General features: G+C 46.1%; 1 protein-coding gene across 1 annotated transcript in view; it reads left to right on the top strand.

Annotated features, from left to right (window-relative positions):
* SLC66A3 (solute carrier family 66 member 3) overlaps window positions 1-12,996 on the top strand; it is a 29,322-nt gene that overhangs the window by 3,212 nt on the left and 13,114 nt on the right. Inside the window, exons 2-4 of the mRNA XM_068279089.1 lie at window positions 894-976; window positions 6,172-6,241; window positions 10,106-10,163. Of these exons, the coding sequence (XP_068135190.1) occupies window positions 894-976; window positions 6,172-6,241; window positions 10,106-10,163 (211 nt within the window). The remainder of the gene's footprint in view (window positions 1-893; window positions 977-6,171; window positions 6,242-10,105; window positions 10,164-12,996) is intronic.

Genomic DNA, 12,996 nt, shown 5'->3' with positions numbered 1-12,996 from the left:
GTTAGAATTTAAATCAGGGAGAGGAACATTTTTACAATGGGCAAACACTGACTAAATCATTTATACATAATTATTGTAAAAATGAAGCACTTCTTTAATTACATTATTTTCAATGGCGGTCCTCCTTAAAGAGACTCTGTAACATTAAAAAGATCCCCTGGGGGGTACTCACCTCGGGTGGGGGAAGCCTCCGGATCCTAATGAGGCTTCCCACGCCGTCCTCTGTCCCACGGGGGTCTCGCTGCAGCCCTCCGAACAGCCGGCGACTGTGCCGACTGTCAGTTCAATATTTACCTTTGCTGGCTCCAGCGGGGGCGCTGTGGCGACTTTCGGCACGGAAATAGACGGAAATACCCGATCTCCGTCGGGTCCGCTCTACTGCGCAGGCGCCGGAAACTTGCGCCTGCGCAGTAGAGCAGACCTGACGGCGATCGGGTATTTCCGCCTACTTCGGCGCCGTCAGAGCGCCTGCGCAGGAGCCAGGAAGGTAAATATTACGTCACCGCTGCACGGAGGGCTGCAGCGAGACCCCTGACGGATGGACGGCGTGGGAAGCCTCATTAGGATCCGGAGGCTTCCCCCACCCGAGGTGAGTACCCCCCAGGGGCCGTTTTGTCGTTACAGTTCCTCTTTAAAGAAATATGGAGGAAACAAGGTGGGGTAATATACAATATGTGGTGTTTTCATGTCCCTGGCTGCTTGTTATAGGTTAGTGAGTAACAAAAGCTCAGGATCTACTGATACTAGAGGTCAGAATAGCATCCAGACTAATAATATTTTTTAAAACTGGGTCTGCAATAGCAGCCTCCATATTTCTGTAAGTGCAATTTACTTTTAATGTTAGTGCTGAAAAAAAAAAACGTGCCTAAACCTAATGTGCTTCTTTCCCCTAGATTTCTTGTATTTCTACGGTACCAAATATATTATGACTACCCCATGGAAACCTACCTAGAATATCCAATACTGATAGCACAAGGTAAGTGTAAAATGACTCGTCTGTTCCTTCTGCATATGGCTGCTGGTCATGTTTTCCACGTGGCTAAACCACAGGGGCGATCCATAGCGTTTCACTGTTTTTTGGGATTTTTTTAGACACTGCATCTGAATCCCCATAGCCATGCCTGGCACAGTTAGAGGGTTTCGGATGTGTACTCTCATCAGCACAAGTGCTAGATGTCCGTTTCAGAGACGGATGCCGTCACAAGTGTGAGAGGGGCCTAAGGGATGGTTTCCATCAGGAGCTGCGGCCATTTCTGATTCAGCCGTGGCTCCTGTTCTGATGCGTAGCTGCAGCTGCATTGATTGGCCGTGCCATGTACACCTATAGGGATTCCGCTGCATTCTGCATAAAACTGACGCATACCATCCAGATTCGCACCGCTGTGCAATCTGGACCACAAGCCACTAGCATTTCCCTGCCCCACTCGGATGTGGGGTAACGCTGCAGGTTTGGTTCAGATTTGGGCTTAGTGGAAATAGGGCCTAATTGTCTTTAAAGGGACGCTGAGCACTCATTAAAAATGAAATTGTGACTTACCTGGGGCTTCCTTCAGCCCACTGTAGTCCACAAGGTCCCCCGGCATCCTCCTGGCCCCGCTGGCAGGCTCCGTTATGATACGACTTCGGCCTGCAGTCGTCAGGGCTGCTTCCCGCTTTGCCGTCATCACGCTGGCCGGCGTGATTATGCATATCGGCAAAGTGGAAGCAGCCCTGACGACTGCAGGCCAAAGTTGTATCATAACGGAGCCGTCAGCGGGACCAGGAGAGGAGCCAGGAGGACGCCGGGGGACCTTGTGGACTACAGTGGGCTGGAGGAAGCCCCAGGTAAGTCACAATTTCATTTTTAATGTGGGTTCAGGGTCCCTTTAAAGGAAACCTCAAGTAACAGGCATATGGAGGCTGCCATATTTGTTTGCTTTTAACCACCCTGGCGTTCTGATAAGATCGCCAGGGTGGCTGCGGGAGGGGTTTTTTTTAATTAAAAAAAAACTATTTCATGCAGCCAACTGAAAGTTGGCTGCATGAAAGCCCACTAGAGGGCGCTCCGGAGGCGTTCTTCCGATCGCCTCCGGCGCCCAGAATAAACAAGGAAGGCCGCAATGAGCGGCCTTCCTTGTTTTGCTTCCCTCGTCGCCATAGCGACGAGCGGAGTGACGTCATGGACGTCAGCCGACGTCCTGACGTCAGCCGCCTCCGATCCAGCCCTTAGCGCTGGCCGGAACTTTTTGTTCCGGCTACGCTGGGCTCAGGCGGCTGGGGGGACCCTCTTTCGCCGCTGCTCGCGGCGGATCGCCGCAGAGCGGCGGCGATCAGGCAGCACACGCGGCTGGCAAAGTGCCGGCTGCGTGTGCTGCTTTTTACTTGAGCCAAATCATCCCAGCAGGGCCTGAGCGGCAGCCTCCGGCGGTACTGGACGAGCTGAGCTCGTCCAGACCGCTCAGCTGGTTAAACAATACTGGCTGCCGGGCAGTCCTTTATTTCATTCTGGCATCATTGGTGTCTGACTCACACACCTGAAACAAGCATTCAGCTAATCTTGTCAGATTTTTGTCAGAAACACCTGATCTGCTGCATGCTTGTTCAGTGTCTATTACTAAAAGTATTAGAGGCAGAGGATCAGTAGGACTACAGGTCATCTGCCATTTTTTTTAAAGTAAATATGGGAAATATGGTAGCCTCCATATTCCTCTTGCTCCAGGTTCCCTTTAAAGTGAATCCAAACTGAGTAAAATTATTTAAAATAAACACATGATGTAGCTGCAAATGAAAATTACATACTTACCTCACCATCAGTTCCTCTCAGAAGCTCAACATTTTCTTCTTAAAGAGAACCTGAACTGAAAATTAAAAGTCAACATAAACATGAACACGTCATACTTACCTCCTGTGTAGTCTGCTCATCAATCTCTCTCTCCTCTCCTGCGTTCTGTTTGTATGCTGTGATCAATGGAGTTCTCCGTCCTCCATTTTGAAAATGGCCATTACCCCATAAGAGCTTCCTGGTCAGCATACTGTTAAACTGTTATATCGCCCACTTGAGCCATAGGGAAACATGGACATTACCTTGCACATTCAGTTGTAACTGACAGCAGCTGATATATAACTGACAGCAACTGGTTTATTTCAGTTCTGACAAAATATCAGAACTGGAAGGGATCACTGTAAGAAGAAAATGGTGAGCTTCTGAGCGGAACTGACAGTGAGGTAAGTATGTAATATTCATTTGCAGATACGTCATGTGTTTATTTTAAATAATTTTACTCAGTTCAGGTTCCCTTTAAAGTGATTCTTTCCAGTTCTAGCAACATTTTTACAGAACTGAAATATATCAGTTGCTGTCAGTAATAACTGAAAGGACAACTGAATGTGCAAGGTAATGTCCATGTTTCCCTATTGCTCAAGCAGGCAATATTACAGTTTAACAGTGTGCTGACCCGGAAGCTGTTACAGGGTCATCTCCATTTTTAAAATGGAGGACGCAGAATTCCATCGATCACGGTGAACAAACAAATGTTTGTTGACTTTTTTTAATTTTCAGTTCAGGTTTGCTTTAAAGGACTCACGAGGCTTATAATCTATTTTTACTTACTTGGGATTTCTTCCAGCCCCGAGCAACCATCTCAGTCCCTCGCCGCAGCTTCCTCAGTGTCCTGCTGGCTGCCTGTAAATAGCAGCAACCCAGCGGGTGGGAAGATCGGAGCTGCGGCGAGGGAATGGAAGAAGCCCCAAGTGAGTAAAAATGGATTATAAGCGTTGTCTCATGAGTCCTTTTAAAGAGAAACTCCGACCAAGAATTGAACTTCATCCCAACCAGTAGCTGATACCCCCTTTTACATGAGAAATCTATTCATTTTCACAACTGGATCATCAGGGGGCGCTGTATGGCTGATATTGTGGTGAAACCCCTCCCACAGGAAACTCAGAGGACTGTGGTACTCCTGGCAGTTTCCTGTCTGTGAACCTTGTTGCATTGTGGGAAATAGCTGTTTCCAACTGCCAAAAAAGCTAGCAGCAGGTACATCTCCTTCCAGCAGTACAAATGTCACCATGTAATGTCAGAATGTAAATCAGGGTTTTAAAAGATTTTACAATGGGCAAACACTCACAATCATTTATACATAATTATTGTAAAAATGAAGCACTTTTTTTACAGTATTTTCACTGGAGTTCCTCTTTAAAGGAAACCTGAAGCGAGGAAAATTATTTAAAATAAACACATGATGTAGCTGCAAATGAATATTACATACTAACCTCACCGTCAGTTCCTCTCAGAAGCTCACCATTTTCTTCTTACAGTGATCCCTTCCAGTTCTGACAATATTTTGTCAGTGTAACGATCAGTGTCAGCAACCAGAGAGAGAATCTGATCCTTGGCGAACCGCAGTATCCCCAAGAATACAGATATACCCGATTATTGAGGATCTGCGGAATCGTCAATAATCAGATATGTCTAACCTCTAGACACCTGAGAGAGTGTAAGTGTTTGGTGCAACAGTAACAACTCTGAGTGAAGACCACCAGAGCAGCTGGCGGCCTAAGACTCCTGGGGAATTCACCCCTGACTGTGGGTGATATTCCTGTAGCCTGTGGACCCCTGAGCGAGGGACCGAGGCTGGGGTTGCAGGAAGCCCTGCTGCTGATATAAGGTCTTGCCCTGAACTGGGCTAACGTAATACAGTAGTAGCACAATCCTAGTCTTGGGTGTGAGGTCCGTAGTCACAACACCCTGGAACTAGTCTGGAGCATAACATAAATGATAATACAATTCCCTAGTCTTGGGTGTGAGTTCCGTGATCATCAACACCCTGGAACTAGTCTGGTATATAACACAAAGACAATACAGTTCCCTAATCTTGGGTGTGAGGGCCTTGATCTCAACACCCTGGAACTATGCTAGAGAATACACAGAAGATACACAGTATTCCTAGTCTGAGGTGTGAGGGCCTTGATCTCAACACCCTGGAACTGGTCTAACAAATAATACAATCCAATTAGTACTTTAAGCTATCAACAGAATCTGGCTAAGTGTGAATTCCCAGGTCCACCTAGTTCAAACACACTGTAAGGATCTGACTATGGTCTGAGTGCCTTCACGAAATGTTAGCAATGGCAGACAACCAGCAACTGACAAGCAGCAGAATATATAGTTGCTGGACTCTGCCGCCCCGCCCGAGCCATTCAGCCAATCATGAGTCCTGCGGGAATCAGCTGATCGTCCTGATCAGCTGACACTTCCCCTGCTGGTATAAAGGTCCTGAGTTCAGGCCCGCGCGCGCGTAGCTCTCCATCTGCCTATGTGCACTAACAGACCCAGCCACACCAAGTGCACGCTGCTGCATGCAAACCGTCGCATTGGACGCGGAAACAGCCGCTTTGCTGTCAGGACATGCGGCGGCTTTTCCGCATTCCACCATACTATCAGACGCGTGTCTATGCGTGCAAACCGCCGCGTTGGATGCGGAGTCAGCCGCCTTGCTCTTGGCACATGCGGCGGCTTTTCCGCGTTTTCTCACAGTCAGAACTGAAATATACCAGTTGCTGTCAGTTATATATCAGCAGCTGTCAGTTACAACTGAATATGCAAAGTAATGCCCATGTTTCCCTATGGCTCAAGTGGGTGATATTACAGATTAACAGTGTGTTGACCAGGAAGCTGTTATGGGGTAATGGCCATTTTTAAAATGGAGGACGGAGAATTCCATTGATCACAGTGGACGAATGGGACGCAGGAGAGGAGAAAGAGATTGAGGAGTAGACTACGCAGGAGGTTAGTATGACCTGTGTATGGTTATTTTGACTTTTTATTTTCAGTTCAGGTTCTCTTTAAGGGTACATTTACACTGAATCAGTTTCTGTCAGTTATAACTCTAACTCATAGCGCTATGCAAATGCCAGTAGGAGGAGGTTAAGTTGGAGGCAGTTGAGAAGCTGGTAGCCAGAATGCGACCCGAGCTTTTCTATACTTACTGTCATGACAGGATGTGTGAAATAAAATAGATGTAATCAGAATACTACAAACTTTGGTTGTAAAAAAATTCCTGACCACAAAGTACTAAAAACTGTTCGGCTATTCTGTTATTTTACCAGAATTATATGTATTATGTGATGCCAGGTAATGGTTCACTGTGAGGCAATACCAGATTTATGCTAACTGTATACATTTTATTGCAGATGGTGTGCTCTTACTGTTTATCTTCTACTACACCGGAAGCATGCAGAATGCGCTGACTTACGCCAGCGTGTATCCTTTACACCCGAGGCAGCGGATACAGTATTACAGGCCCAATGTGTTCACTGGGATTAGTTTAGTCAGACTTTTGTTACAATGTCTGGGAAAATGTCACACAGCATTGCTTATGTCTGGAAGAATTCAACCAGGTGTTTTAATACTAGAAAAACTTGCATATTCAGTTATTACTGTGGACTGAATTATGGGAAAACTAGGACAACCCACCCAGTATTTTCAGTTGGACACATTTGCATGTGTTTGTCAGTGTGTTACAGCGCCTGAATGATGTATGCTGCGTTTGTTTGTTCGCCCTCGAATGTAATGCCCCAAATGGCTCTTGTGTGTATTGGCACACTGACATGAAGGCAGTTTCCTGTAAGAGCATTTTAAAGAGTAACTGAAGTGACATGGTGAGATAAACATCTGTATGTAAGTACAAGTCCTACATAGAGCTAGCCTGTGTTCCTTTTTTCTCACTGTAAGGATAACTGAAGTGAGAAGTATATGGAGGCTGCCATATTATTCCCATTATTCCCTTTTTAAACAATACCAGTTCCCTGGCAGCCCTGCTGTTCTGTTTGGTTGATGCAGTGTCTGAAGAACACCAGAAACAAGCATGCAGCTAACCTTGTCAGATCTGACAATAATGTCAGAAACCCCTGATCTGCATATGCTTGTTCAGGGTCTATGGCTAAAGGTATTAGAGGCAGAGGATCAGCAGGATAGCCAGGTAACTGGTATTGCCTAAAAGGAAATAAACATGGCAGCTTCCATATCCTTCTTACTTCAGTTGTCCTTTAAAGCCATTACACCGATGCATGCAGTCTGGTGGGGCCCGGGAACCAATCCCTTGGGCGACACAAGACCAATGCTTTACAGACTCCTCACTAGCCTGCAGGCTAGCATCCTGTTCTGGTGCTATGTGGGTGGGGAGGGCTGGCGGAGTAGCATGGGACTTACGGCTTGCGGCCACCAAGGGCGAGGGGGAAGAACAATTGGACCGCCAGGGTTAACGCTGGCTGGGGCATCAGGGTTTGCTGCACAGATTTTAGCAACAAGATTCCTCTCTATTCTGAATCTAAAACTTAACTTTTAATATCAAAGTCTAAAAACTCGAACAATTTTACTGACTGACATACAAATATTACACTTGCAAGTATTTGCTAGGCCAGCACCGTCGGCATATAATTGGACAACCTAGATTATCCAAGGCTCATAGCAATTGCTAGTTAAGTTTTAGATTCAGAATAGAGAGGAATCTTGTTGCTAATATTGTAAATCAGGTTCTGTTGCGTTTGCTGCACAGATGCCAGATTCTCGGTTGATGTGGCCGTAATTGGCCACGTCAGCCAAGTTTCGTCTGGCATGTGTTCGAGGCTTAAGGATCCAGGCTGTAATGCAAAAATTAGAAAGAAAAAAAACACAAGATACTTACTTCTGGATCCTCCAGAGGCTTACCATGTCCCCCTCAAGACCACCAATGGACTCTGTAACCCTCTGAAAGTTTGCAGAGGGGGCTCCTGTCCGTGAACGAGCACAAGTCCTACTGTGCTGTCAGATGGCTTGTGCCTGCATAGAGCCATGGAGCCACTCATGCCTGGCGGAACAGCTAAGCACGAGCCGCTCTGTGCCACTGTGCAGGCTACAGCCATTAGCGCCTGTCGAGGGTCCCATCACTGGAACGGTGAGGTGCAATAGGTTGGGGGAAGCTACTGGTTTTCGGTAGGATAACATTTTTTTATTTTAAAACCCTACCTGGGGGGGGGGACTAGCTGGATTAGGTAGCATTGATTACCTTCGCTCCTGTAAGGTTTTATCAGCTAGTTTAATACCCCCCCCCCCCCCCCCCCCCAAAAAAAAGAAAGGGCGGGAAAGGGGCAGGATCAAGGCAGAGAATGGGCACAGAAAGGCAGGCGTTCTGCAGGGCTGCCTCTGCTGCAAAGGAGGCCCCCTCCCTGCTCCAGCCAGCAACTTGTCAGCAATTTGGGGGAGGGGGCACTGGAGAGCGGCGCAGAGAAGACCCCTGCGTCCCATTTCTAATTTTTAATACACTTTGTGGACGCTTTAAAGTGGACCTGAACTCATCAGAACGTCCTCTCTGCTCTAAAAGATACACGACAGCATAATCACCTTTAAACAAAGAACATTTCTTTGTTACAGCTAATACAAATCCTGCAATACATCTGCAGTGTGTCCTGATTCATGGAAGCAGACATATTGTTACGTTAAATAAGACCAGTGGCCCTACCCGTGCTTATGAAAAAACTTTATTGGTACAAAATTGTATGCAGTCATATGCGACTCGGTTTCCCTCAATAAAAACACTTAAAAACACCAAGGAATGGGAGGGAGCGCTCCTTCACAATTAATTCCACCAATCGCCATTAGGTTACTGCAGCAGGCGATCGCCCGACCTCAGTCTATGCAGATCGCCCCTGCCACCAATATGGTCTGATTGTCTGTGGACCCACCACCGACGCACATGCTTTCAAATGAGCTTATCTGCCATCTCTGCTGTAACAGTCATGTGACACAGCGGGGAGATCGAATTACAACTATAGATGAAAAACTAACTATAGCAAGTAACTTGTCTATATATCTTATCTAAAGTTTAGATAGTTTACACAGCATATCTAGCTGCAAACAGCTTCAAAAGTTTATGATTATTTATTCCTGTGATACAATGAGGGCAGCCATGTTCTATTTGTCACATTGTCACAGGCTGAGGGCTGGAGATGCTATCAGCTTGCCTGTGTGTAAATTCAGTCCCCTCTCCTCCTCCCCTCTGCCTCTGAAATCAATGGCTAGTAACGTCCTGCCCAGACTGAGCTCCCATAAGCCCTTGCTACAGTGCCAAGGTACAAAAGGAGCTGTGGGTGAAGCTGTGGGTGAGGCCTGTTTAGTTTATAGGGAATTAGAGTATTAAAACAAAACAAAAAAGCGGCAATACATTACCTGCCGGCGTGTGTCCCTGCTGTTCCTTCTCCGCGCTGGGCTCCGGCTGGCTACACTTACTTCCTGTCGGGGGAAGTTTAAACAGTAGAGCGCCCTCTACAGTTTAAACTTCCCCCGACAGGAAGTAAAGTGAAGCTGGAGCCCAGAGCGGAGAAGAGACAGCGGAGACTGGGGGACTCGCACCGGCCGGATCAGGTAATGCATGCAGGGGGCGGCGGCAGCTCCACAGATCGTGAATCGGTTTCATAGTGAAATCAATTCAAAATCTGTTTGCAGTGTAGGCTGCCAATAAATCCCTCTTTGATCAGATTCGATCATAGCGGGATCTATCTGATCTGGTGGTAATGGACCAGTGTATGGCAGCCTTAGGACTGTTTCTTAAGCTTTTATTTTTAACCTTTAGATAAAAAAAAAAAAGACTGGACTGAAATTCTATTAAAGGTACTGTATGTTATATCATCCAGATAATTCAGAAAAGCATTAGCAGTGAGCGAAATGCTCTCCACTCTGCTAAAAGTCACCAAAGCCTGCAGAGAAAACACTCTGCTGTTTGAGTCTTACCTACTAAAATGGGGAGCTGTGTTTACCTGGGGAGCTGTGACTGTAGGTAAAGTAAAACACAGTCTATTAGCCCTTTCCATAGAGCTGGCCATACATGTATCATTTTTCCTTCAATTACTTTGACTGAATCTGCCGACAGTCTATTGAGCACAGCATATCCAATCATTTTAATTTTTATTGTTCGAAAGTGTGATTGGAGATTCTGGTAAATTGATGAGTTAATTAAAGAAGCTATTACAGTGGTGAAAATTTTAATAAAAAGTAAATAAAATATATACAATGTATCCGGAAAGTAATCACAGCGCATCACTTTTGCTAGGCTTTAGTAACTCAGATGTAGAATCTTTAACTGCAAATCAGCTTCCTTGGGCTGTGGCATATTTTGGTCCTCCAGAAATGGATAATAGATTTGGCACTGGTAAGTCTGACCTCGCCCTACTCTGCTAGCAGAACATTCAAAATGTGCATGTTCTCTCTGGTCATACTCGTATGTTTTGTCAGATCATCCACACCATGATTTACCTACACTGGTGACCAGAACCCACCCTTATGTTCAGGTTGGGGAGATTGTTCTGTGACATCTTGTGCTGGTAGAGACACATAGTATGGCTGGACAGGGAGCTCCTCCCCCACCCCTTCTTGTAGCCATAGGCCCTGAACAAGCATGCAGATCAGGTGCTCTGACTGAAGTCTGACTGGCTTGGCCACATGCTGGTCTCCGGTGTGTGATTCAGACACTACCAATGCCAGACTATTGGTATTGTTTAAAAGTAAATCAATATGGCAGCCTCTTTATGCTTCTCACTTCCGGTTCCCTTTAACCTCACTGGCGGTACGCAGATGCGGAGGCTGCGTCCGTGCAAGGGATTTTTTTAATTCAAAGTTTTTTGTTAATGTTAGCTAGCAATAGGCTTGCTAACTGTGGCCCCCAAGTCCCCCGGCACCAGTCTGACATCCCCCCCCCCCCGATCGCCGCCGGCAACACTCACCCGTCCGCAATCCCGCGAGAGCCGCAGCTTCCCAATTCGCTTCACTCGTCGCTATGGCGACGATCAGACATGACGTCATGCGCAGTTCCGATCCTCCCCATAGCGAAGCCGGGTGCTGATTGGGAGGCTGCACCATCGCGGGATCCCTGGGGGGTACGTATACCGGCGGCGATCAGAGGGGACCGGAGGCACTTGGGGGACATGGTTAGCTAGCCAAGTGCTAGCTAAACCACATAAAGCCATTTTTATTTTTAAAAAATCCTCCCGGGGCCATGCGATCCCCAACGGCGGCTAGCCCGATACTGTGTCGGGCTTACTGCCAAGGAGGTTAAACAGGGCTGTGGAGTCGGAGCCGGGGCAATTTTTGGGTACCTGGAATCGGAGTCGGGAGAAAATGCACCGACTCTGACTACTAATGAATTTAAACTGTAATTAAAATAGAAAATATAACATGTTCTATTTCTCAGATAGTCATCATACATTTATATATACAGTAATAGCTGTGCTTAGTTCACAAAAATGCAATAACCCAATTAAAAAAGTTACTTGTGCTGCTTTAATAAAGCAGTCCCTGTATTTTTAAAGTCCCACATACATATCTGATTGTGACTGTACAGTATATATGATGTGTACACAGGAATCTCATATATACTAAATAACATCTATGCTGTAAGAATAAAGCCTGATGTGTAGCTGTGTCACTAATAGAGATGGTTAATGAGATGGAAATAATTCTGCATTGATGCTGGTTTATGCAAATGTTTGCACTCCATCTGCTCATGAAATCAAATAATTTGATATGTTGTTAAAATTTGGTTTAGTGGCTATGAATTAAAGGGTACCAGAGACGGATGAAATGAAAAGTTTTTATACATACCTGGGGCTTCCTCCAGCCCCCTTCAGGCTAATCCGTCCCTCGCTGTCCTCCTCCGCCAGCTGGATCTTCTGCTATGAGTCCTGGTAATTCAGACAGTCAGCGCAGTCCGACCGCGTGCCGCTCCCACAGCTCGGAACTGTCTGCACCTGCGCAATAGTGCTGCGCAGGTGTAGTATGCTCCCAGCGGCGGAGTGTGTGCATGCGCAATTACACCCGACTGGCTCAAGTACCTGGACCCATAGCAGAAGATCCAGGTGGCGGAGGAGGACAGCGAGGGACTGATTAGCCTGAAGGGGGCTGGAGGAAGCCCCAGGTATGTATAAAACTTAAATATCATCTGTCTCAGGTTTACTTTTGTTACACGGTAGTACTATACTCTACATAAGCACTCTCCACAGAGCTGCAGGGAATCCACTGAGAATGTTGTGCACATTGAACACGGAGGTGTTGTACAGTGGTGTGAAAAACTATTTGCCCCCTTCCTGATTTCTTATTCTTTTGCATGTTTGTCACACTTAAATGTTTCTGCTCATCAAAAACCGTTAACTATTAGTCAAAGATAACATAATTGAACACAAAATGCAGTTTTAAATGATGGTTTTTATTATTTAGTGAGAAAAATAACTCAAAACCTACATGGCCCTGTGTGAAAAAGAAATTGCCCCCTGAACCTATTAACTGGTTGGGCCACCCTTAGCAGCAATAACTGCAATCAAGCATTTGTGATAACTTGCAACAAGTCTTTTTACAGCGCTCTGGAAGAATTTTGGCCCACTCATCTTTGCAGTATTGTTGTAATTCAGCTTTATTTGAGGGTTTTCTAGCATGAACCGCCTTTTTAAGGTCATGCCACAACATCTCAATAGGATTCAGGTCAGGACTTTGACTAGGCCACTCCAAAGTCTTCATTTTGTTTTTCTTCAGCCATTCAGAGGTGGATTTGCTGGTGTGTTTTGGGTCATTGTCCTGCTGCAGCACCCAAGATCGCTTCAGCTTGAGTTGACGAACAGATGGCTGGACATTCTCCTTCAGGATTTTTTGGTAGACAGTAGAATTCATGGTTCCATCTATCACAGCAAGCCTTCCAGGTCCTGAAGCAGCAAAACAACCCCAGACCATCACACTACCACCACCATATTTTACTGTTGGTATGATGTTCTTTTGCTGAAATGCTGTGTTACTTCTACGCCAGATGTAATGGGACACGCACCGTCCAAAAAGTTCAACTTGTCTCGTCGGTCCACAAGGTATTTTCCACAAAGTCTTGGCAATCATTGAGATGTTTTTTAGCAAAATTGAGACGAGTCTTAATGTTCTTTTTTGCTTAAAAGTGGTTTGCGCCTTAAATATCTGCCATGCAGGCCGTTTTTGCCCAGTCTCTTTCT

The sequence above is a fragment of the Hyperolius riggenbachi genome, chromosome 4 (genome assembly GCF_040937935.1).
Source record: "Hyperolius riggenbachi isolate aHypRig1 chromosome 4, aHypRig1.pri, whole genome shotgun sequence".
Lineage (NCBI taxonomy): Eukaryota > Metazoa > Chordata > Amphibia > Anura > Hyperoliidae > Hyperolius > Hyperolius riggenbachi.
The sequence above is the reverse complement of the archived record's forward strand: the minus strand, read 5'-3'. Positions and strand labels throughout refer to the sequence as shown.